At 45.2% G+C, this 23458-nt stretch overlaps 1 protein-coding gene across 2 annotated transcripts in view; it reads left to right on the forward strand.

The window, feature by feature from the left end:
- Positions 1-23458, forward strand: part of stab2 (stabilin 2) — a 98185-nt gene that overhangs the window by 30735 nt on the left and 43992 nt on the right. For both annotated transcript variants that reach the window (XM_061715031.1, XM_061715032.1), the window contains exons 13-26: positions 1-6; positions 1702-1764; positions 1952-2068; positions 5895-5948; positions 6025-6105; positions 8717-8869; positions 10669-10728; positions 10811-10909; positions 10990-11076; positions 12434-12545; positions 14849-15026; positions 15104-15197; positions 20645-20803; positions 22275-22370. The exon at positions 1-6 is cut by the window's left edge and continues 138 nt beyond it. In XM_061715031.1, coding sequence (XP_061571015.1) covers positions 1-6; positions 1702-1764; positions 1952-2068; positions 5895-5948; positions 6025-6105; positions 8717-8869; positions 10669-10728; positions 10811-10909; positions 10990-11076; positions 12434-12545; positions 14849-15026; positions 15104-15197; positions 20645-20803; positions 22275-22370 — 1359 coding nt within the window. The remainder of the gene's footprint in view (positions 7-1701; positions 1765-1951; positions 2069-5894; positions 5949-6024; positions 6106-8716; positions 8870-10668; positions 10729-10810; positions 10910-10989; positions 11077-12433; positions 12546-14848; positions 15027-15103; positions 15198-20644; positions 20804-22274; positions 22371-23458) is intronic.

Genomic DNA, 23458 nt, shown 5'->3' on the forward strand with positions numbered 1-23458 from the left:
ACAGGAGTAAGGGATTCTGTTGGTTTCCATGGAAACGTGGTACATGGATACGGTTGTGTGGAATTGTTTGACAGAAAACTGATCATAAGCACGATAGGTTTGTTGAGGACCCAAATGCAGGAGAGCAGGAGAAAGACAAGACCAGATATACACAGGGGATAACGAGACACAGGTGCAGACAATCGGGGCAGATGGGAAACAGGAGGGACAGAACTGAAACTCAAAACTGGGGTAAATGTCAAGCCCTGACATTACCCCCCCCCCCCTCAAGGGACATATCCCAGATGTCCCAACGAAGCATCACAAAAAACACAACCCAGGGTGTGCGGAGGGGACCCGGAGGAGGGCCCAGGCCAACACATGGTCAAGGTTCCGGGCAGGGGTGGACTGGGACAAAAATTCAGCCCTGGCATTTTCTGTCCAGACCAGCCCACTACATTATCATCGGACACCACATAGAAGTCCACAAATCTCACGGCGTCTTCTCTCATGCATACTACAAAGGAAAGTCATATTTCTTGATAGCAGTGAACAAATAAAGCACATAGCTATGAACTCAAGGACTAAAATTGACAGCAATAGCAATCAACCAATCGATCTTTATTCATTATAGTGTCAAATCACAACAGAAGTTATGTCATGACTAGGGGTGGGACGAGACTAACGGGAAGAACCCTTAGTTAAAACCAGACTCGGGGTGGGCGCTACCTTTACTGGTTGGGTGGAGGGGGAGAGCGAGAGAGACAAAGAGAAAGAGACGGGGAGATGAGGACAAATAGGGACAATAATAACAAAATATCCTGACAAATAATCTAAATAGAAACAGATTACAGACAGCAGCAGTATTAGAGCTGGAGCTCATTCGTATTAGCGGTGACTCAGTCATTATGAAACCATAAATAGTAAAGAATTGAAAAATAAAAGATTATCTATAGCTATGTGAAAATGACATGAATTACAGGTCTGAATAGATATGCATTGTCATATATGTCAGGGCCGTCCTCGGGGCCGGGCCGACCGGCGGGACAGTTCGGGGGGTCGCCCTCGGGGCATGGCAGGAGGGTCAGGAGGTCGGTCTCAGGACTGAGCAGACGGAGCACACTGAACCCGAGGAGCCGGCTTCGGGGGACTAAGGATCCCAGGGGCTGGCTGCGGGGGGTCCGGGACCATCACAGGAGCTGGAACAGACCGGGGCTTGCGCCGAAGTCGTCTCCCTTGAAGCTGAAGGCTCGAGCTCGGGAAAGCCAGGCGCGTTTCCCGGAATGGGGACCCCTCTTCCGTGACCCGTAGCATGTTCCTCCGTGCCTCCCGGCAGAAGAACTCAAAGAGGGTGATGTGCTCTCCCGCTGGGTCCATCTTGGCTGGTCCGTTCTGTCACGATAGGTTTGTTGAGGACCCAAACGCAGGAGAGCAGGAGAAAGACAAGACTAGATATACACAGGGACACAGGTGCAGACAATCAGGGCAGATGGGAAACAGGAGGGACAGAAGTGAAACTCAAAACTGGGGGAAATGTCAAACCCTGACAGAGAGAGGAGATGGTAGATGGATGGATGGATGGATGGATGGATGGATGGATGGGATGATGGATGGATGGATGCAAACCCACTTGACCGGAGCTGTTTTACTGCTTCACTTTCTCATATCTTCATCACATTAATATGTCTTGTTTGTTTGTTCGTTTGTTGTTGTTTATAACAGGAGAACCTGATGAAGATCATCTCTGACTACGACAAATTTAGCACGTTCAAGTCCTTATTGGAGGTACAGTAATCAGATTACCTTTTCTTCTTAACCCAACACGTGTATCTGCCCCCCTCTTGGGTTCAGATTATAGCGGTGAGTACTGATCATGCTCGCGCCCAGTGAAGGAGGAACACCTCAGACTGAAAACACGAGCTCCTGAACTCAGGATAACGAGCTGAACCTCGTACCTCCTACTTCCTTGCAGAAAACCAACCTGGCGTCGGTCATGGACCTCCCTGGACCCATCACGGTCTTCGCTCCAACCGCTGCAGCTTTCGACGCCATGCCGGAGGGACACCTGCAGTACCTCAGCAGTCCAGACGTGAGAACTTCTCTTTCTTTACACCGAAATGGAAATTCAAAAAATGATACAGCTTAAAAAAAACACAAACCTTTATTCCCACCATACCTGGTGGTAATGTCAACAAAACTCTCCGGAGGCCCATCCCTGACCGCTGACAGATCTGGGCCTCACCTGGGCTATTTATGACACTTGTAGCTCAGCTCTGGCAAGGCAAGGCAAGTTTATTTGTAGAGAACAATTCAACACAAGGTAATTCAAAGTGCTTTACATCAACATTAAAAGCTGCAAGACACAATTAAACAGTAAATAACAAATAAAATGATAAGAAAAGAGGTAAAATAATAGAACGCACAAGTTGTTAAACAGTAAGGGCAGTAGAGTACAGCAGGTACATCTCATTCTTAAAATGGCAAGAAATATGTTTCTATACGGTCAAAACGTACAAAGACCGGGTCAAATACAGTATTACAAAGTAATCTGTAACAATTCGTGCAGTGAATTAAACCAATTTGACAATTCTATGCCACAATGCCTGTTTTCAAGGCTTATCCATAACTTGGCGTGGTTTTCAAAAGTATTTAATTTAAGAGTATGCTTAAAGGAGCTTGAGGCAGCATTGAGGCAGGATTGAGGCAGGATTTATGAAAAAAATTCGTAAACGTTTTAAGTTTTCTTTTTTTTTTCCCTTGTCTGCACACATATTAATGATTGATACCATGACGGTAGAAGCCAAAAGTATATATATGTGCATTATTACTATATTTAATATATATACATATATATACGCACACATATGCGTACACATACATAAATATACACATACAAACCCAGTGATTTTTTATTTTTTTATTTTTTATTTTTTTTTGGGGGGGGCGGGGTGATGACATCCACTGCCAATCCAGGTAGCAGTAACACACAGAAACACACGTCAAGCACTGGAAATCTGCAACAAAAAACCACAAACAAAGCACGAAACCGGCACGGAGCCAACCAAAACAACAACAGCAATCAACCTAAATCTTGAGATCCGATCGCAGTCTGAGCTAAGCTATCGCTACCACTACCTAACCCCAAAAACTAGAGAGCCAGCATGCAGGTGAACAAGCCAGTGTGTGTGTGTGTGTGTGTGTGTGTGTGTGTGTGTGTGTGTGTGTGTGTGTGTGTGTGTGTGTGTGTGTGTGTGTGTGTGTGTGTGTGTGTGTGTGTGTGTGTGTGTGTGTGTGTGTGTGTGTGTGTGTGTGTGTGTGTGTGTGTAATAAACCAAACAAAGCTCTACCTGAAGTGTATCTATAGTGGGGGAGGGAGGGGAGCAACCCCGCCACCCACGAGACCAGAGGCCGACACGGAAGAGCCCGGAACCCAGGCCACCGGCAACCCCACAGAGGGGAGAAGTAGGAGGGAGGCAAACCACCGCCTGCGAGGCCCCCCCCCCCCCCCCGGCGGCGGCCGAGGGGGTCCGCGGGCGGGGCCCCCACGGCGCGGGAAGAAGCAGCCAGGGATCCCGCGGCGGAGGACCGCGACCCAGGCAATCCCCGGCCACCCAGTCCGGGCCGGACACGCGGCCAGGAGGCCCTCACCCTTCAGGCCAAGGACCCCCACCCGGCAGGGGGCCAGCCTGCCCGGAGAGACAGAGCCGCCCCGGCCGCCGACGCGGGCAGGCGCACCCGCCCCGGCCGCCGACGCGGGCAGGCGCACCCGCCCCCCACGAAAGTGGCCCTCCAAGACCAGAGGGGCGCCCCGCCGCAGAGGCAGCGGGGGGGACCGGAGACGGGCCCGGAGAGAGGGAACCCCCCAACAAGGCGACACCCGTTTTAAGTTTTCTAGTAATAATGTCAGATGAAGCGTTCCAAACCCAAAAGAATGAGCCCTCTAGTGTATCTCTCCGTTGCCTTGAACAGGCTGTGTGCTGCAAAATGTGCTGCAATTCGGGGCCCGAATTTCCCGTGCTGTCCTGCGGATGTGACGTCACATGACGCTGCATTCGCGTTCTCCCCGTTCTCCCGTGCCGGCTTCGCTGTTGGCTGCAGTACCCCCGACGGCCGTCGTGGTGAAGGGTGGCGCTAGAGAGTCTCATTTCTTAAAAGGAGCCTCATGCTCCTTTTAAATAACAAATAAAATGATAAGAAAAGAGGTAAAATAATAAAAAGCACGAGTTGTTAAAGAATAAGGGCAGTAGAGTACAGCAGATAAGTATTTAAAAACCAGACCCGGATCTGTCAGGACCGGGAGGAAAAGAAAACAGCCACTGCTCCTGAACCACCATGGAAAAATGCCAGCTTACAGTTTGCAGCTTCATCAGGAATCAGAAACAGACCTGAAACTGGAACTTTTCCTCAACTCAACAAGTAAAAGATTCACTGGATAACAAGGCCTTGTATATTTTATATAACACTATGATTGTACCATATCTGACCTATTGTATTGAAGTTTGGGGAAATGCTTGCAAAAAATATACTCAGTCTATTTTCATTTTACAAAAAAAAAGCCATAAGAATAATTAGTAGAAAACAATATAGTCGTCCTTCGAATCCATTATTACTTCAGTTAAAACTGTTGAAATTTCTTGAATTAGTGGAAAGTTCATAAGAAAATGTTGCCAATCAATATACAGAAAAAAATTGAAAAAAGAGAAAATAAGTATAACTTAAAAGGAACAGAGATCTTTAAAAAACCAACATTCAGGACAAAATTATTGGAACGTTGTGTTTCTGTAAAAGGTATAAGTTTATGGAACAATCTGGATACAGAAGCCAAAGAATGCAAATCAAACATTACATTTAAAAGAATAATAAAAGCCAGTTTGATGAAGAAATATCATGATAATTGTTAAGTTAGGTGGGTTTTCTTTTTTCTCTCTCTCTTTTTAGCACCATTGCCATATTTTTCTTTTCGCTATGAATCAAAAAAGCATTTGACTATCTGTGTTTGACGACAGCTATTATGTGTTATTTTATAACTTTGTTGTAGTCTTAGTTTATTTTTATTTTTTTTAATTACGTTTATTGGAAAGTGTTTTCTTTTAAAATTGCGTAATTTTTTTTTGTTTTTTATTATTACATTAATTGAAATTTGATTTCTTATGAAAAAGGGACAGATAAAATAAGCTTAGTCTTCTTTCTATTCCCTTTCATTCAAGGAAAGAGATTTGTTGTAATTATATTGAGTGCATTTACATAGGAAGTTTAATTCCTCTTTAATTCAGAATTAAAATTAAATCAGATTTAAAATGAGTAAAAATTACCATGTAAACACCTAATTCCAATTGAAAATGGCCATTCCGAATTAAACTTCCGTGATCATGTATACACTCATTCCGCTTTAAATTAATTCCGGTCTTTCTGCGCTGCTCGTTCCCTCGCCCGTCTGACTCCATGACGCAGTAAACGCTGGTCAAGAGCAGAGACGATTTATTTAATGAATAGCTTGGAGGACCCGGAAATAATTAAAAGGATGGCAGGAAACATAAAAATTGTGAGCTTTTCAAAGTTGTAGCGGCTAAGTTTGTTTTTCTTCCCGTAGACGTAACTTCCGGTCCGCCTCCCTATCCAATCAGAACCTTCCCAACCCCCAGACCTTAAGAGGAATTGGATAAAGCCGATCAAACGTGTTTTCCATGTAAACCTCAATTCGGAATTACAATTTCCATGTAAACTCGAAGGAAAATAGTTTAAATCGGAATTATTTAATTCGGAATGAATTATTCCGAATTAAAACCGTGGCCATAGAACTGTTTTGTTTTTCTTTAAAGAATGAAATAAAGAATAAAAATGAAAAAACAATGAAATGAACTTGAAGAAAAAAGTGAACTTCTGGGTTGACGAGCTCCGTTCTTCTGAACCTGCAGGGTCACACCAAGCTGCTGGAGTTCATGAGGAACCACATCGTCCAGTCCACGGCGGTGAGTGAAGTTCCGGCCTCTGGCTCCCTCTCCCCCCACATCTTCTCTCACGGTTGTTGTTTCTGCTCTCCTGAAGCTGGAGGTCTACAACGCCGTGTCGGGTCGAACCCTCGTGACGATGGCGCTCCAGACTCTGACCATTAACGTGACCCAAAACGTGAGCATGGTCCCGGCTGGTCTCATGATCCAGGTCCTGGTCCTGGTTTCTTCCCTCCTAAAGGGGAGTTTTTCCTTCCTGCCATTCGGCTAAAAGGTTTTTTCTCCCACTAGGGGAGTGTGCTTTTAGTTTTAGTTTTAGTTTTAGTTTATTTTAAGTTGATTCCAGTCATATATGCCTTTCAAGGCATCAAGGAAGAGACAAATTTTACAATCTGACTGAAAAAGGCTCAGGCAGAAGCAGAGCTTATTAATGGTACTATACAACTAAAGCTACACAATACATGGTGTCAAGTATGAAGAAAAAAACATATAATATAACATATAATATATACATATACTGTACATACACTTGCATAAATACATGTACACACATACGTAGATGCATATACATACTATACACATACATATCTATTTTCCCCTTTTTTCAATTACAGCCATAACTCCCAAATATAAATGCACATAATGATTTTTTGAACATAACAAAGGAAGAACAGTGCTTAAGTTTGGGATCAACACTATTCCACAGCTGGACCCCTTTAAAAGAAATACATCTTCTTTTAACTTCTTTTATCGCTTTTGGTAACAAAAATCTGCATCCATCTCTTAACTCATATTTACTCTCAGATGCTATGAAAAACTTCTGCACACTGTCTGGTAGTGTTTTATTTTTTGCTTTGAACATGATTTGCATTGTTTTATAATAAACCAAGTCTCTAAACTGTAGAATATGAAGAACGTTTTTAACTTTTTCTTAATATTTGATTGACGTCATGTTCTGGGTCTCTGAAAAGCGATATCGATTATAATTTAAGGGCTTCTCAACAAAGTTCTCAGAAGTTCTTCTTTAGGTGGTTATAAATAAAGACGGACCTTTTTATTATGGTCATGCCAAGTAGTGGCATGAGCATATTGCAATTGTCCAAAACGGCCAAGAGGGCAATGCTGCTAGCATTTTGCTAGAAAGCTAAAGTCGCAAAAAAACCTAAACCTAAACTCGGCCTAAACTCGGCCTCAAATCTGCTACGAAGCAGCGGGTGTATAGCATGACCGCGATCTGATATGGAGGAAAAGAATCCCCCAAAAAAGAAACACATTCGAGAAAACCTGAAAAATGCAGGCGATTTATTACTATCCAGAAAAGTGCCTCGATGGGCATTACCAAAGATCCTCTATACAGAAGATAGCGCATTACCGTTACTGCCAATGATATGAAATGGTATCCACTTCCTGTCTCCTAAGTGGGCGTGGCCGCCCCTCTCCCCACATCGTTTTGGAACATACAACACTAGATACAGTACAACTTTCTTCCAAAAAGACTTAAATAATAAAAATAACAGTATTATTAAGAAAAGAAGCAAGTTTTATTTTAGTTTTAAACTTCATTTTATCCGATGGGAAAACGATGAGAGCTAAATCTCACGAGAGTGTGTTGCTCAGACAGAGACAGGTCTCAAACAAAGTTAATTTTCTCCTAATCTGTCGGTCTGAAAATTGCCATGTTGGTCTCAGAATGTTCAGAAGGTTTATGGGTCCCATATTTACTTAGGTTACTATGGGGCGAAAGAATTGGTAATAATCTGTGCTCACGTTCACTTTTCCCATAGGACTCAATAGACTCAGGACCTACTTCCTGTCTCCTAAAGGGGCGTGGCAGTCACGTGACACAGATACAGGAAACCGAACCATAGTGGGCTGTCTCGTTTATTGAACGTCTCTGGCATTACTTTTCTCAGTCAAAAGTGTTACCATGGCAACGCTAGATGCCAAAAAGCAAAAAAAAAGGCAAAAATTGCGGCGCTTATTGCTCGGCTGAACTTTATCGTAGAGACATCGTTCAAATTTTCAAAGACTCAGGCTGATTGGCACTAAAGGGCCGTAAAACCTCATTATGCCAGTTATTACAGTTTTTGCGATATTCAACTTTCAATTTTAAAAAAATGCCAATTTTATTTTGGACGCTTGTTGCTAGGCAACAGTTTAACGTACAGACATCATTACAACATTGACAAACCCGGGACGCGTTGTACTACAACATATTTTAGTCTCATCATGCTAGCTATTATGCTTTTTAGGATATTTAACTATTCTAATATTGATGCTAACGGAAATTTGGACGCTTGTTGCTCGGCAACACGATATCGCAGAGACATCGATCCAACGGACTATTGAGGTCTCATTACGCTGTTGTTTACAACTTTTGAGATATTGAAGCCAAATTGTCCCATTCTATCCTATGGGGCTTGTTACCATGGCAACAAAAACCTATGCATTTTTATGGGGGAGAATATGAATAAATCATCTAGCCCGAACCGCAACGTGCATCCAGGCATTGGTTTGGTTTATTGGCCATTATTAACAACCCCAAACTTGGCAAGAACCACCTTAAACACAACCAGTACCACCTTAAACCCAACCACTACAGCCCCAAACAAAAGCAGCAAGAGGGGACGAATGGACAGTAGGGCATGCCCATATCAAAATTTCCTGTAATTTTCTAGTTATTATTATTATTATTATTATTATTAGTATTATTAGTATTATTATTATAATTTTATTATACAAGGTTTTGAACGTAGCTTTGGCGGTTTCGGTCTCGCGTTCTGATCCAGGGCCAGATCCTGGTGGACGGCGCGGCGGTGACGGAGTCGGCCGTGGAGGCTAAGAACGGACACCTGTACGTGATGGACGGCGTGCTGACGCCGCCCTCCATCCGGCCCGTGCTGCCGCACAGGTGTGACGTCACAGAGACCAAGTTCGTCCAGGTGAGTCGTCTCTGCAGCTATATAACTTTCACCAACAGGCCCTTTCAGGAGCAAAAATAAAACTATTATATGGAATAATGAGTTCATAACCAGGAAAAATAAATCACTATTTCTGAAACATTGGATTGACAAAGGAATATTCTACCTTAATGATTTACAAAAGGACATATCTGACCTATTGCATTGAAGTATGGGGGAAATGCTTCCAAAAGATATACTCAGTCTATTTAAAACTGTTGAAATTTCTTGAATTAGTGGACCACAGAATTCTGCAAATTATGTGGAAAGCTCATAAGAAAATTTTGCCAATCAATATAAAAAAAAAAAATTAAAAAAGAGAAAATAAGTATAACTTAAAAGGAACAGAGATCTTTAAAAAAAAAACAAAATTCAGGACAAAATTAATGGAACGTTGTGTTTCTGTAAAAGGCTTCTGGAACAATCTGGATACAGAAGCCAAAGAATGCAAATCAAACATTACATTTAAAAGAATAATAAAAGCCAGTTTGATGAAGAAATATCAGGATAATTGTTAAGTTAGGTGGGTTTTCTTTTCTCTCTCTCTCTCTTTTTAGCACCATTGTCATATTTTCTTTTTCTTTGAATAAAAAAAAAGAATTCGACTATCTGTGTTTGACGACAGCTATTTTGTATTATTTTATAACTTTGTTGTCGTACTGGTTTTGTTTTTTTGGTGTTGTGTTTTCTATTTTTAATTATGTTTATTGGAAAGTGTTTTTTTTTAATTTGCGTAATTTGTAATTTTTTTTTTATTTTTTATTATTACATTAATTGAAATTTGATTTCTTAGGAAAAAGGGACAGATAAAATAAGCTTAGTCTTCTTTCTGTTCCCTTTCATTCAAGGAAAGAGATTTGTTGTGATTATATTGAACTGTTTTGTTTTTCTTTTAATGAATGAAATAAAGAATAAATAAAAATAAAAAAAAATGATGAAGGTGAAATTTTTAGTTATGAAAAATTTCTTACATCTAAAATCTTCCCTGTTACATATAAAGAATTTCAAACAGTCATTAAGGTTATTCCCAGCGGCATTCTCAACTGATAAAAAGTCATTTAGTAAGGCATGAGGCAGAGGAAGATGACTTTACCCTCTTTATTAATGGAATAAACATCACGAGTCATAACTGTAATAATAAGAATATAAGGAATCATTTCTTCAGGAAAAGGAAAATCCCGCCTAGAGGATCATTGTTATGGTCTTCCTCTCTTTCTGACATTAACTGGAACATAACATGGCCCCTTCCAAATACATTTGCTATCTACAATAAAATCAAAGAAGTTCAATATAAATTTATACATAACATTTACCCTACTAACAGATTTGTCTCAAAATATGTCAATATTGATGTTAATTGTGTATTTTGTAAACCCGAAGTGGAAACGATTAGGCACCTTTTCTTTATATGTACATTTTCCCAGATTCAAAAAAGAATTGAAGCTTACATCACATCACATTCCAACACACCAATACATTTAAATGCCAAACATATATTGTTATACTATAATAATAAAGATAGGAAAATGCAACACTTAATTAACTTGATTATTGTCATTGCAAAATTCCACAAACATAAAACCAAATTTTCCAAAGGTCCACCATTCTTTCTTCGATTTCAAGAATTACTTTGAATGTATTAAAAAAATTAAGAACAAAAAATGTAAACACACTGCGGAATATATTCATTTAACTTACGTCATACATCATATTTATGTTACTATGCAACATCCTTGAAGGGCAGTTGCGTCTCAGATGTCTGAACAGCGTTTGTTTTTCAGGAGAAGTGCACGACTTGTATAAAATCCCATCAGCACAAGTGCTCGTCTGGAGCTGACGCGGTAAGACCTCTGCTGGGGGATTCTGGGTAATTACCTGCGTTCTGATCCCGTCTCGACATAAATAAACATGTTTGTCCACCAGATGTCGTCTGTCTATGGATGTACTTATGAGATTTCCTCCACGGCCGCCTTCCGCTGGAAGCTGAAAGGCTGCGCCCCCGTCTGTAATGAGACTGTGAAGGTACCTGAACACGTTCATCCTGCCGATGCTCCGCCTCTCACCTGCCGCCAGGTAACATGAACACACCTGTGTCTTCTCAGACTCCTGCGTGTTGTAAAGGCTTCTACGGGCCGGACTGCTCGCCCTGTCCCGGCGGATACCAGACACCCTGCTCCGGGCACGGCCAGGTACGATCCGCCTCAACTCGGCCTAAACTCTGTCTAAACTCGGCCTAAATTCGGCCCAAACTCGGCCCAAACTCGGCTTAACTCGTCCCAAACTCGGCTTAAACTCGGCCCAAACTCGGCTTAAACTCGGCCCAAACTCGGCTTAACTCGGCCTAAACTCGGCCTAAACTCGGCTTAATTCGGCCTCAACTCGGCCTAAACTCGGCTTAATTCAGCCAAAACTCGGCCTCAACTCGGCCTAAACTCATCCCAAACTCGGCTTAATTCGGCCTCAACTCGGCCTAAACTCGGCTTAATTCAGCCTCAACTCGGCCCAAACTCTGCCTAAACTCGGCCTAAACTCGGCCTAAACTCGGCCTAAACTCGGCCCAAACTCGGCCTAAACTCGGCCTGAACTCGGCCTAAACTCGGCTTCAACTCGGCCTAAACTCGGCCCAAACTCGGCTTAACTCGGCCTAAACTCGGCCCAAACTCGGCCCAAACTCAGCTTAATTTGGCCTCAACTCGGCTTAAACTCGGTTTATACTCGGCCTTAACTGGGCCTAAACTCGGTTTAAACTCGGCCTAAACTCGACCTCAACTCGGCCTAAACTCGGCTTAATTCGGCCAAAACTCGGCCTAAACTCGGTTTAAACTCGGCTTAAACTCTGCCTAGACTCGGCCTAAACTCGTCCCAAACTCGGCCCAAACTCGGCTTAAACTCGGCCCAAACTCGGCTTAACTCGGCTTAACTCGGCTTAAACTCGGCCCAAACTCGGCTTAACTCGGCTTAAACTCGGCCCAAACTCGGCCCAAACTCGGCTTAAACTCGGCCCAAACTCGGCTTAACTCGGCCTAAACTCGGCCTAAACTCGGCCTAAACTCGGCCCAAACTCATCCCAAACTCGGCTTAATTCGGCCTCAACTCGGCCTAAACTCGGCTTAATTCAGCCTAAACTCGGCCTCAACTCGGCTTAAACTCGGCTTAAACTCGGCCTTAACTGGGCCTAAACTCGGCCTAAACTCGGCCCAAACTCGGCTTAAACTCGGCCCAAACTCGGCTTAACTCGGCCTAAACTCGGCCCAAACTCGGCCCAAACTCAGCTTAATTTGGCCTCAACTCGGCTTAAACTCGGCTTTAACTGGGCCTAAACTCGGTTTAAACTCGGCCTAAACTCGACCTCAACTCGGCCTAAACTCGGCTTAAACTCGTCCCAAACTCTACCTCAACTCGGCCTAAACTCGTCCCAAACTCGGCTTAAACTCGGCCTAAACTCGACCGAAACTCTGCCTCAGCTCGGCCTAAACTCGTCTATTGACGAGTTTGGTTCTTGGCATGGCATCTTGTTTAGTTTTTTCCACCTTTTCTTTCTTTCAGTGCATCGAGGGAATTGAAGGAAACGGATCCTGCATCTGTGAGGCAAACTTCAGGGGCTCTCGCTGCCAATACTGTTCCTCCCCCAACAAATATGGATCAAACTGTGACCAAAGTAGGTGTGTGTGTGTGTGTGTGTGTGTGTGTGTGTGTGTGTGTGTGTGTGTGTGTGTGTGTGTGTGTGTGTGTGTGTGTGTGTGTGTGTGTGTGTGTGTGTGTGTGTGTGTGTGTGTGTGTGTGTGTGTGTGTGTGTGTGTGTGTGTGTGTGTGTGTGTGTGTGTGTGTGTGTGTGTGTGTGTGTGTGTGTGCTAATTAGCTGGCAGCAGCCACCTTTACCCGCCTGAATGCTGCGACCTCGGCCAATCAGAGGACAGCTTGTTGGATGCTACCCTGGCACCAGTCTGAACAGCTGGTTCCTCCAGCTGCCCCCCCTAGGGTTGCCACCTTTCAGAAATAGAAATAAGGAACGCACGATTTCAGCAGCGCAGGCGCCAAAAAAAAGGGACATCCCCAAAACGTCTAAACTGCATAAAAATGTATTTATTTTATATGAAAAAGAAAATGCTTTGATTTAAAGATTAAAGTGCTTTAATAGCATTGAACTTGCATGACTGTACAGACAGCCAACCATACTAGCTGAAATATCCTCCTATGCTACGTATGTCCACATCTTTTTTTATTGAACCAAAAAACAAACCAAAAGCGCTGCTGAGCAGGATCAAAGAATGGACCGGGAACACGAACAGGAAAACTGACGAGGAGAACATGGAGGGAGTAAACAGTACGGACCAGCGAGGAGCAGGGGAAAGACAAGACTAGATATACACAGGGGATAACGAGACACAGGTGCAGACAATCAGGGCAGATGGGAAACAGGAGGGACAGAACTGAAACTCAAACTGGGGGAAATGTCAAACCCTGACAGTTTTCATACCTTTAAAAGTATTTAAAGGCAAAAACATGGCACCAGTTATTCTGGTGTCCAAAAAAACATTCCTTTTTCGGTCATAAACAAAAAAATACCAAAAGTTGTAATGTAATGATGAAAAAAATCAATCTTTAGACATACAAATCGATTTTTAGGAAAAATTAATATGAAAATAGATTTAGAATCGGAAAATCAATTTTTTTCAACACAGGGGTACTATTACCCCTTTTCCATCAAACCGAGCTTTCTGTTTCCACTGACAAAGAACTGGCTCCGGGCCTAGGGTCGCCACCTTTCAGAAATAGAAATAAGGGACGCCCTGATTTCAGCAGCGCAGGAGCCAAAAAAAAAGCCCCAAAACTTCTAAACTGAATAAAAATGTGTTTATTTTATATGAAAAAACAAAATGCTTTGATTTAAAGTTTAAAGTGCTTTAATAGCATTGAACTTGCATGACTGTACAGACAGACAACCATACTAGCAGCTGAAATATCCTCCTATGCTATGTATGTCCACATCAGCCCAGATGTAATATAGCCTACAGGTGAAGAATATGGTGTAAAAGTTAATTTATTTCAATAATTCAACTAGAATATGGTGTAAAAGTTAATTTATTTCAATAATTCAACTAGAATATGGTGTAAAAGTTAATTTATTTCAATAAGTCAACTAGAATATGGTGTAAAAGTTAATTTATTTCAATAATTCAACTAGAATATGGTGTAAAAGTTAATTTATTTCAATAATTCAACTAGAATATGGTGTAAAAGTTAATTTATTTCAATAATTCAACTAGAATATGGTGTAAAAGTTAATTTATTTCAATAATTCAACTAGAATATGGTGTAAAAGTTAACTTATTTCAATAATTCAACTAGAATATGGTGTAAAAGTTAAGGAAAATACAGTACAAATCGTGTCCCGTATTAGTTCAATACGGGACGCAACATTTTTTTCTCAAATAAAGGACAATTCCGTATTTTACGGGACGGGTGGCAACCCTATCCGGGCCAGAAGAACCGGTTCCAAGGTAGCACTAACTCTTTGCTGGTCTAGAGGAAAGAACCGCTTACGTAAGCGGAGGGGGCGGAGTTATTAAGACCAACGGCAACAGCAAGACTGGGAGACGGAGACATTTTCAAATAAGAATGAATCTGGATGCAGCAAAGCATCATGGGTCTGAGGAGGAGACAACCTGTCTTTTAGAGATGTGTCCACGGAGGAGCTACGTGGACCAAGTCCTGTTAGAGCAGATACCTTGTTGTTGCTGCAACTTTCACACAAACGCAGCGACGTAACTGACGTTTGCAGAGATGTAACTGACATGGCTCCCCTTAGCACCCGAGCTGTGGAAAAACAAACCGGTTCTCAGCACCACCACTGGCCCAGAACCAGCCCTGGAACCGGTTTGGTGGAAACGGGGTACCAGAGGCACAGAGCCGGGCTGCAAGAATACTCTTCATGACGTCAGCTGTCCTGTGTGTCCTCAGCGTGTCCCTGCATCCACGGAGTCTGTGACAACCGTCCGGTCTCATACGGTCGGTGTAAAGTGGGCTCGTGTGCCCTGGGCTTTGGCGGCCTGTTCTGCGAGTATAAGACTGCCCCCTGTGGCCCTGGGAGCTTCTGTCATGCACACGCCGACTGCGCCTTCAGCAAGGGACGAATCAGGTGAGTTCACCTGCACGACGTGGAAACGTCTCTTTCCAGAAGACCTGGTCCCATCTGGTCTCCCTGTGCTCTTCCAGGTGTGTCTGTAGACCTGGTTTCCAGGGCGATGGCATCACCTGCGTGGAGGCCGACCCCTGCGCGCCGCCTCTGAGGGGCGGCTGCAGCCTGAACGTAAGTCTACATCGGTCTCTCCGAGACTACGTCAGTCTCTCTGAGTTTACGTCAGTTTCTCCGAGTCTACGTCGGTCTCTCCGAGTCTTCGTCGGTCTCTCCGAGTCTACGTCAGTCTCTCTGAGTCTATGTTGGTCTATCTTCATCTTTAATCGGTTTCTCCGAGTCTACATCGGCCTCTCCAAGTATATGTTGGTCTCCTTGAGTCTACGTTTGTCTCTCCGAGTCTTTGTCGGTCTCTCCTTGAGTCTACGTCTGTCTCTCCGAGTCTACGTCTGTCTCTCCGAGTCTACGTCGGTCTCTCCGAGTCTACGTCGGTCTCTCCGAGTCTACGTCGGTCTCTCCGAGTCTTCGTCGGTCTCTCCGAGTCTTCGTCGGTCTCTCCGAGTCTTCGTCGGTCTCTCCGAGTCTTCGTCGGTCTCTCCGAGTCTTCGTCGGTCTCTCCGAGTCTACGTCGGTCTCTCCGAGTCTACGTCGGTCTCTCCGAGTCTACGTCGGTCTCTCCGAGTCTACGTCGGTCTCTCCGAGTCTACGTCGGTCTCTCCGAGTCTACGTCGGTCTCTCCGAGTCTACGTCGGTCTCTCCGAGTCTTCGTCGGTCTCTCCGAGTCTACGTCGGTCTCTCCGAGTCTTCGTCGATCTCTCCTTGAGTCTATGTCGGTCTCTCCGAGTCTACGTCGGTCTCTCCGAGTTTTCGTCGATCTCTCCTTGAGTCTACGTCGGTCTCTCCGAGTCTACGTCGGTCTCTCCGAGTCTACGTCGGTCTCTCCGAGTCTACGTCGGTCTCTCCGAGTCTTCGTCGATCTCTCCTTGAGTCTACGTCGGTCTCTCCGAGTCTACGTCGGTCTCCTTGAGTCTACGTCGGTCTCCTTGAGTCTACGTCGGTCTCTCCTTGAGTCTTCGTCGGTCTCTCCGAGTCTATGTCGGTTTATCTTCATCTTTAATCGGTCTCTCCGAGTCTTCGTCGGTCTCTCCGAGTCTTCGTCTGCCTCTCCGAGTCTACGTCAGTTTCTCCGAGTCTACGTCTGTCTCTCCGAGTCTACGTCTGTCTCTCCGAGTCTACGTCGGTCTCTCCGAGTCTACGTCGGTCTCTCCGAGTCTACGTCGGTCTCCTTGAGTCTACGTCGGTCTCTCCTTGAGTCTACGTCGGTCTCTCCTTGAGTCTTCGTCGGTCTCTCAGAGTCTATGTCGGTTTATCTTCATCTTTAATCGGTCTCTCCGAGTCTACGTCGGTCTCTCCGAGTCTACGTCGGTCTCTCCGAGTCTACGTCGGTCTCTCCGAGTCTACGTCGGTCTCTCCGAGTCTACGTCGGTCTCTCCGAGTCTACGTCGGCCTCTCCGAGTCTACGTCAGTTTCTCCGAGTCTACGTCGGTTTCTCCGAGTCTACGTCGGTCTCTCCGAGTCTACGTCGGTCTCTCCGAGTCTACGTCGGTCTCTCCGAGTCTACGTCGGTCTCTCCGAGTCTACGTCGGTCTCTCCGAGTCTACGTCGGTCTCTCCGAGTCTACGTCGGTCTCTCCGAGTCTTCGTCGGTCTCTCCGAGTCTACGTCGGTCTCTCCGAGTCTTCGTCGGTCTCTCCGAGTCTACGTCGGTCTCTCCGAGTCTTCGTCGGTCTCTCCGAGTCTACGTCGGTCTCTCCGAGTCTACGTCGGTCTCTCCGAGTCTTCGTCGGTCTCTCCGAGTCTACGTCGGTCTCTCCGAGTCTACGTCGGTCTCTCCGAGTCTTCGTCGGTCTCTCCGAGTCTACGTCGGTCTCTCCGAGTCTTCGTCGGTCTCTCCGAGTCTTCGTCGGTCTCTCCGAGTCTACGTCGGTCTCTCCGAGTCTACGTCGGTCTATCTTCATCTTTAATCGGTCTCTCTGAGTCTACGTCGGTCTCTCCGAGTCTACGTCGGTCTCTCCGAGTCTATGTCGGTCTATCTTCATCTTTAATCGGTCTCTCTGAGTCTACGTCGGTCTCTCCGAGTCTACGTCGGTCTCTCCGAGTCTTCGTCGATCTCTCCTTGAGTCTACGTCGGTCTCTCCGAGTCTACGTCAGTCTCTCCGAGTCTTCGTCGATCTCTCCTTGAGTCTACGTCGGTCTCTCCGAGTCTACGTCGGTCTCCTTGAGTCTACGTCGGTCTCCTTGAGTCTACGTCGGTCTCTCCTTGAGTCTTCGTCGGTCTCTCCGAGTCTATGTCGGTTTATCTTCATCTTTAATCGGTCTCTCCGAGTCTACGTCGGTCTCTCCGAGTCTACGTTGGTCTCTCCGAGTCTACGTCGGTCTCTCCGAGTCTACGTCGGTCTCTCCGAGTCTACGTCGGTCTCTCCGAGTCTACGTCGGTCTCTCCGAGTCTTCGTCGGTCTCTCCGAGTCTACGTCGGTCTCTCCGAGTCTACGTCGGTCTCTCCGAGTCTACGTCGGTCTCTCTGAGTCTTCGTCGGTCTCTCCGAGTCTACGTCGGTCTCTCCGAGTCTTCGTCGGTCTCTCCGAGTCTACGTCGGTCTCTCCGAGTCTACGTCGGTCTCTCCGAGTCTACGTCGGTCTCTCCGAGTCTACGTCGGTCTCTCCGAGTCTACGTCGGTCTCTCCGAGTCTTCGTCGGTCTCTCCGAGTCTACGTCGGTCTCTCCGAGTCTACGTCGGTCTCTCCGAGTCTTCGTCGGTCTCTCCGAGTCTTCGTCGGTCTCTCCGAGTCTACGTCGGTCTCTCCGAGTCTACGTCGGTCTCTCCGAGTCTATGTCGGCCTATCTTCATCTTTAATCGGTCTCTCTGAGTCTACGTCGGTCTCTCTGAGTCTACGTCGGTCTCTCCGAGTCTACGTCGGTCTCTCCGAGTCTACGTCGGTCTCTCCGAGTCTACGTCGGTCTCTCCGAGTCTACGTCGGTCTCTCCGAGTCTACGTCGGTCTCTCCGAGTCTACGTCGGTCTCTCCGAGTCTACGTCGGTCTCTCCGAGTCTACGTCGGTCTCTCCGAGTCTTCGTCGGTCTCTCCGAGTCTACGTCGGTCTCTCCGAGTCTATGTCGGTCTATCTTCATCTTTAATCGGTCTCTCTGAGTCTACGTCGGTCTCTCCGAGTCTTCGTCGATCTCTCCTTGAGTCTACGTCGGTCTCTCCGAGTCTACGTCGGTCTCCTTGAGTCTACGTCGGTCTCCTTGAGTCTACGTCGGTCTCTCCTTGAGTCTTCGTCGGTCTCTCCGAGTCTATGTCGGTTTATCTTCATCTTTAATCGGTCTCTCCGAGTCTACGTCGGTCTCTCCGAGTCTACGTTGGTCTCTCCGAGTCTACGTCGGTCTCTCCGAGTCTACGTCGGTCTCTCCGAGTCTACGTCGGTCTCTCCGAGTCTACGTCAGTCTCTCCGAGTCTTCGTCGGTCTCTCCGAGTCTACGTCGGTCTCTCCGAGTCTACGTCGGTCTCTCCGAGTCTACGTCGGTCTCTCCGAGTCTTCGTCGGTCTCTCCGAGTCTACGTCGGTCTCTCCGAGTCTTCGTCGGTCTCTCCGAGTCTACGTCGGTCTCTCCGAGTCTACGTCGGTCTCTCCGAGTCTACGTCGGTCTCTCCGAGTCTACGTCGGTCTCTCCGAGTCTACGTCGGTCTCTCCGAGTCTACGTCGGTCTCTCCGAGTCTTCGTCGGTCTCTCCGAGTCTACGTCGGTCTCTCCGAGTCTACGTCGGTCTCTCCGAGTCTTCGTCGGTCTCTCCGAGTCTACGTCGGTCTCTCCGAGTCTACGTCGGTCTCTCCGAGTCTATGTCGGCCTATCTTCATCTTTAATCGGTCTCTCTGAGTCTACGTCGGTCTCTCCGAGTCTACGTCGGTCTCTCCGAGTCTACGTCGGTCTCTCCGAGTCTACGTCGGTCTCTCCGAGTCTACGCCGGTCTCTCCGAGTCTACGTCGGTCTCTCCGAGTCTACGTCGGTCTCTCCGAGTCTACGTCGGTCTCTCCGAGTCTACGTCGGTCTCTCCGAGTCTTCGTCGGTCTCTCCGAGTCTACGTCGGTCTCTCCGAGTCTATGTCGGTCTATCTTCATCTTTAATCGGTCTCTCTGAGTCTACGTCGGTCTCTCTGAGTCTACGTCGGTCTCTCCGAGTCTACGTCTGTCTCTCCGAGTCTACGTCGGTCTCTCCGAGTCTACGTCGGTCTCTCCGAGTCTACGTCGGTCTCTCCGAGTCTACGTCGGTCTCTCCGAGTCTTCGTCGGTCTCTCCGAGTCTACGTCGGTCTCTCCGAGTCTATGTCGGTCTATCTTCATCTTTAATCGGTCTCTCCGAGTCTACGTCGGTCTCTCCGAGTCTACGTCGGTCTCTCCGAGTCTACGTCGGTCTCTCCGAGTCTACGTCGGTCTCTCCGAATCTTCGTCGGTCTCTCCGAGTCTACGTCGGTCTCTCCGAGTCTACGTCGGTCTCTCCGAGTCTTCGTCGGTCTCTCCGAGTCTACGTCGGTCTCTCCGAGTCTACGTCGGTCTCTCCGAGTCTATGTCGGCCTATCTTCATCTTTAATCGGTCTCTCTGAGTCTACGTCGGTCTCTCCGAGTCTACGTCGGTCTCTCTGAGTCTACGTCGGTCTCTCCGAGTCTACGTCGGTCTCTCCGAGTCTTCGTCGGTCTCTCCGAGTCTATGTCGGTCTATCTTCATCTTTAATCGGTCTCTCCGAGTCTACGTCGGTCTCTCCGAGTCTACGTCGGTCTCTCTGAGTCTACGTCGGTCTCTCTGAGTCTACGTCGGTCTCTCCGAGTCTTCGTCGGTCTCTCCGAGTCTACGTCGGTCTCTCCGAGTCTATGTCGGTCTATCTTCATCTTTAATCGGTCTCTCTGAGTCTACGTCGGTCTCTCCGAGTCTACGTCGGTCTCTCCGAGTCTTCGTCGGTCTCTCTGAGTCTACGTCGGTCTCTCTGAGTCTACGTCGGTCTCTCCGAGTCTATGTCGGTCTATCTTCATCTTTAATCGGTCTCTCTGAGTCTACGTCGGTCTCTCCGAGTCTACGTCGGTCTCTCCGAGTCTACGTCGGTCTCTCTGAGTCTACGTCTGTCTCTCCGAGTCTACGTCGGTCTCTCCGAGTCTACGTCGGTCTCTCCGAGTCTACGTCGGTCTCTCCGAGTCTACGTCGGTCTCTCCGAGTCTACGTCGGTCTCTCCGAGTCTACGTCGGTCTCTCCGAGTCTACGTCGGTCTCTCCGAGTCTACGTCGGTCTCTCCGAGTCTACGTCGGTCTCTCCGAGTCTACGTCGGTCTCCTTGAGTCTACGTCGGTCTCCTTGAGTCTACGTCGGTCTCTCCGAGTCTACGTCGGTCTCTCCGAGTCTACGTCGGTCTCCTTGAGTCTACGTCGGTCTCTCCGAGTCTACATCGGTCTCTCCGAGTCTACGTCGGTCTCCTTGAGTCTACGTCGGTCTCTCCGAGTCTACGTCGGTCTCTCCGAGTCTACATCGGTCTCTCCGAGTCTACGTCGGTCTCCTTGAGTATAGTTTTCTGCCCCCTGCAGGCCAAGTGTATAAAGACCGGCGCCGGGACTCACACCTGCCAGTGTCTGACCGGCTGGACGGCCGATGGAGACGAGTGTCGACCCGTCAACAACTGCGACGGCGCCGACCGCGGAGGCTGCCACCCCAACGCCACCTGCATCTACGTCGGACCCGGACAGGTAACGACCCGGAGGAACCCGACCTTTGACCCCCCCGGACCACTTCTGGTTCTGTAGGCCTGTGTTGAAAAAATCAATTTTCCGATTCTGAATCGATTCTCATATTAATTCCTAAAAATCGATTTGGAATTCTAAAGATCGATTTTTTTTTTTTTTTCATCATTACAACTTTTGGTATTTTTTTGTTTATGCCCAAAAAGGAATGTTTTGTTGGACACCAGAATAACTGGTGCCATGTTTTTGCCTTTAAATATGTTTAAACGTATGAACACATTTATACGGAAGAGTATTAGGGCCATGCAGGAGAAAAGATATTTGAGAGATTTTTTTTTATTGTGCACTTCGAGAAAAATGTCGAAATTTCGTGAATGAAGTCGAAACATCGCCTTTTTTCTCAAAATTTCAACTTTATTCATGAAATATTAACTTTTTTCTCAACATTTCGACTTTTTCCTCGAAGTGCACAATGAAAAAAAAATCTTCCTCCTCTAAAATATTTTATATATTTAATATATTTAATATATTTTCTCCTGCCTGGCCCTAATACTCTTCCGTAGATTAAGGCTTTCAGTTATAATTGCATACATTGTCTATATTTCATTACTTTATATACTGTCTTGGGGTTACATTTGCATAAAATGCTAAAAACCAAATTCTCAAAAATTAAAAACCGAAAAAGACGGAAAAAGATGGAAAAAATTTAAACGGAATGTGTTAAAAAATAAAAGCGATTTCATACGACTCTGTTGCCCTGGATCTGTTTGGTAATTCTGCCCCACGATGTTTCTGAGTTATATCAGCATTCTGGGAGCTGATTGGTCCTTACAGCATCATTACCTGCCAATACTTGCTGTGGAATCTACGGAAGAGTATTAGGGCCATGCAGGAGAAAAAATATTAGAGAGGGGAAGATTTTTTTTTTATTGTGCACTTCGAGAAAAAAGTCAAAATGTTGAGGAAAAAAGTCGAAATGTCGAGATTAATGTTGAAATACAATTTCAAGAATAAAGTCAAAATTTTGTGAATAAAGTCGAAATTTCGACTTTTTCACATTTCAAATTTATTCACTAAATTTTGACTTTTTTTCTCGAAACTTTGACTTTTTTTCTCGAAACTTTGACTTTTTTCTCGACATTTCGACTTTTTTCTCGACATTTCGACTTTAATAATGAAAAAAAAAATGTCCTCCTCTAAAATATTATTTTTATTTTTCTCCTGCTTGGCCCTGATACTCTTCCGTATGAATCTCAATATAATACTAGTATTAATATGTTGCATAACTAGTCATATAATTCAGGCAACAGCTCAAAAAACAGTTTTCATAACACTAACCCAAATTGATATCGGAATCGAATCGGATCGAATAAAATCTGGATAACCAATTCTGAATCTTAAGAATCGAAATCGAATCGATTCTTGACATGAATGGATCCCCAGCCCTGTGGTTCTGTTCTGGTTCTGTTCTGCTCAGAGCGACTGCTCCTGCAAAGCCGGCTACAAGGGAGACGGAGAGATGTGTGAACCCCTGAACCAGTGCGTGACGTCCAACCGGGCCTGCCACTACCTGGTGAGTTTGTTTCTTTTGTTTGTTTAATTGTTAGCACTCGTAAAAAGGAATGTTACACAGAGGAAAAAAAAGTTAAGAAAAGATGAGCAGGAGAGCCTGGATTGTCATAAAAAACCCAAGGGCTTATAAGCGACTCCCTCCTCCTAAAAACAAGAAAAAATAAAAAACTATTATTCACACAACCATATAAGCACAATACATTGGCCTATACAGTATAACTGATAACGCAGAGTTGTACGATACTTCAGAATACAATTAAATAGCTTAGAAATATATTTGAATAATGGTGAATGAAAAACACAGATATATTAAAAATCTATTAAAAAAAAAGTCAGCTTTCCATCAATCCATCCATCCATCCATCCATCCATCCATCCATCCCTCCATTAACTTGGTGTTTTATTTGCGTTTTCGTAGCGGTTCCACAGGGGTTTTTCATAGGTTCTGTAGTGATTTTTCAGCGATATTTCAGTGTTTTTGTGTGGTTTTTCAGCTGTTTTGCAGCAGTATTACATTGGTTTTATAGTGGTTTTTCAGCGGTTTTGTAGTGGTTTATTCAGCGTATTTTTTAGCAATTTTAATGTGGTTTTATAGTGATTTTGCAGTGGTTTTGTAGCCGATTTGCAGTGGGGTTTTTTTTAGCGGTTTTATAGATACTTTGCAGGTTTTGTAGTGATTTTTTTGTGTGGTTTTTTTATTGGTTTTGTCGCAAGAAACATTACACAGAGGAAAAAAGTTAAGAAAAGATGTGCAGGAGAGGTGATAAAAACCTGAAGGGCTTATAAGTGACTCCCTCCTCCTAAAAACAATAAAAAATAAAAAACAATTATTCACAAAACTATATAAGCACAATACATCGGCCTATACAGTATAACTGATAACTCAGAGTTATACGATACTTCAGAATACAATTAAATAGCTTAGAAATATATTTGAATAATGGTGTATGAAAAACATAGATATATTAAAAACCTATAAACTTTTTTTCAGCTTCCTTTTGAATGTAGATAATGTTGAGCATGTTTCACTTAGATGTTTTAAACTGTTCCACAGCAACACCTTGATACATAAATGAAAATGTACTAACT

This window comes from Cololabis saira, chromosome 23 (genome assembly GCF_033807715.1).
Source record: "Cololabis saira isolate AMF1-May2022 chromosome 23, fColSai1.1, whole genome shotgun sequence".
Lineage (NCBI taxonomy): Eukaryota > Metazoa > Chordata > Actinopteri > Beloniformes > Belonidae > Cololabis > Cololabis saira.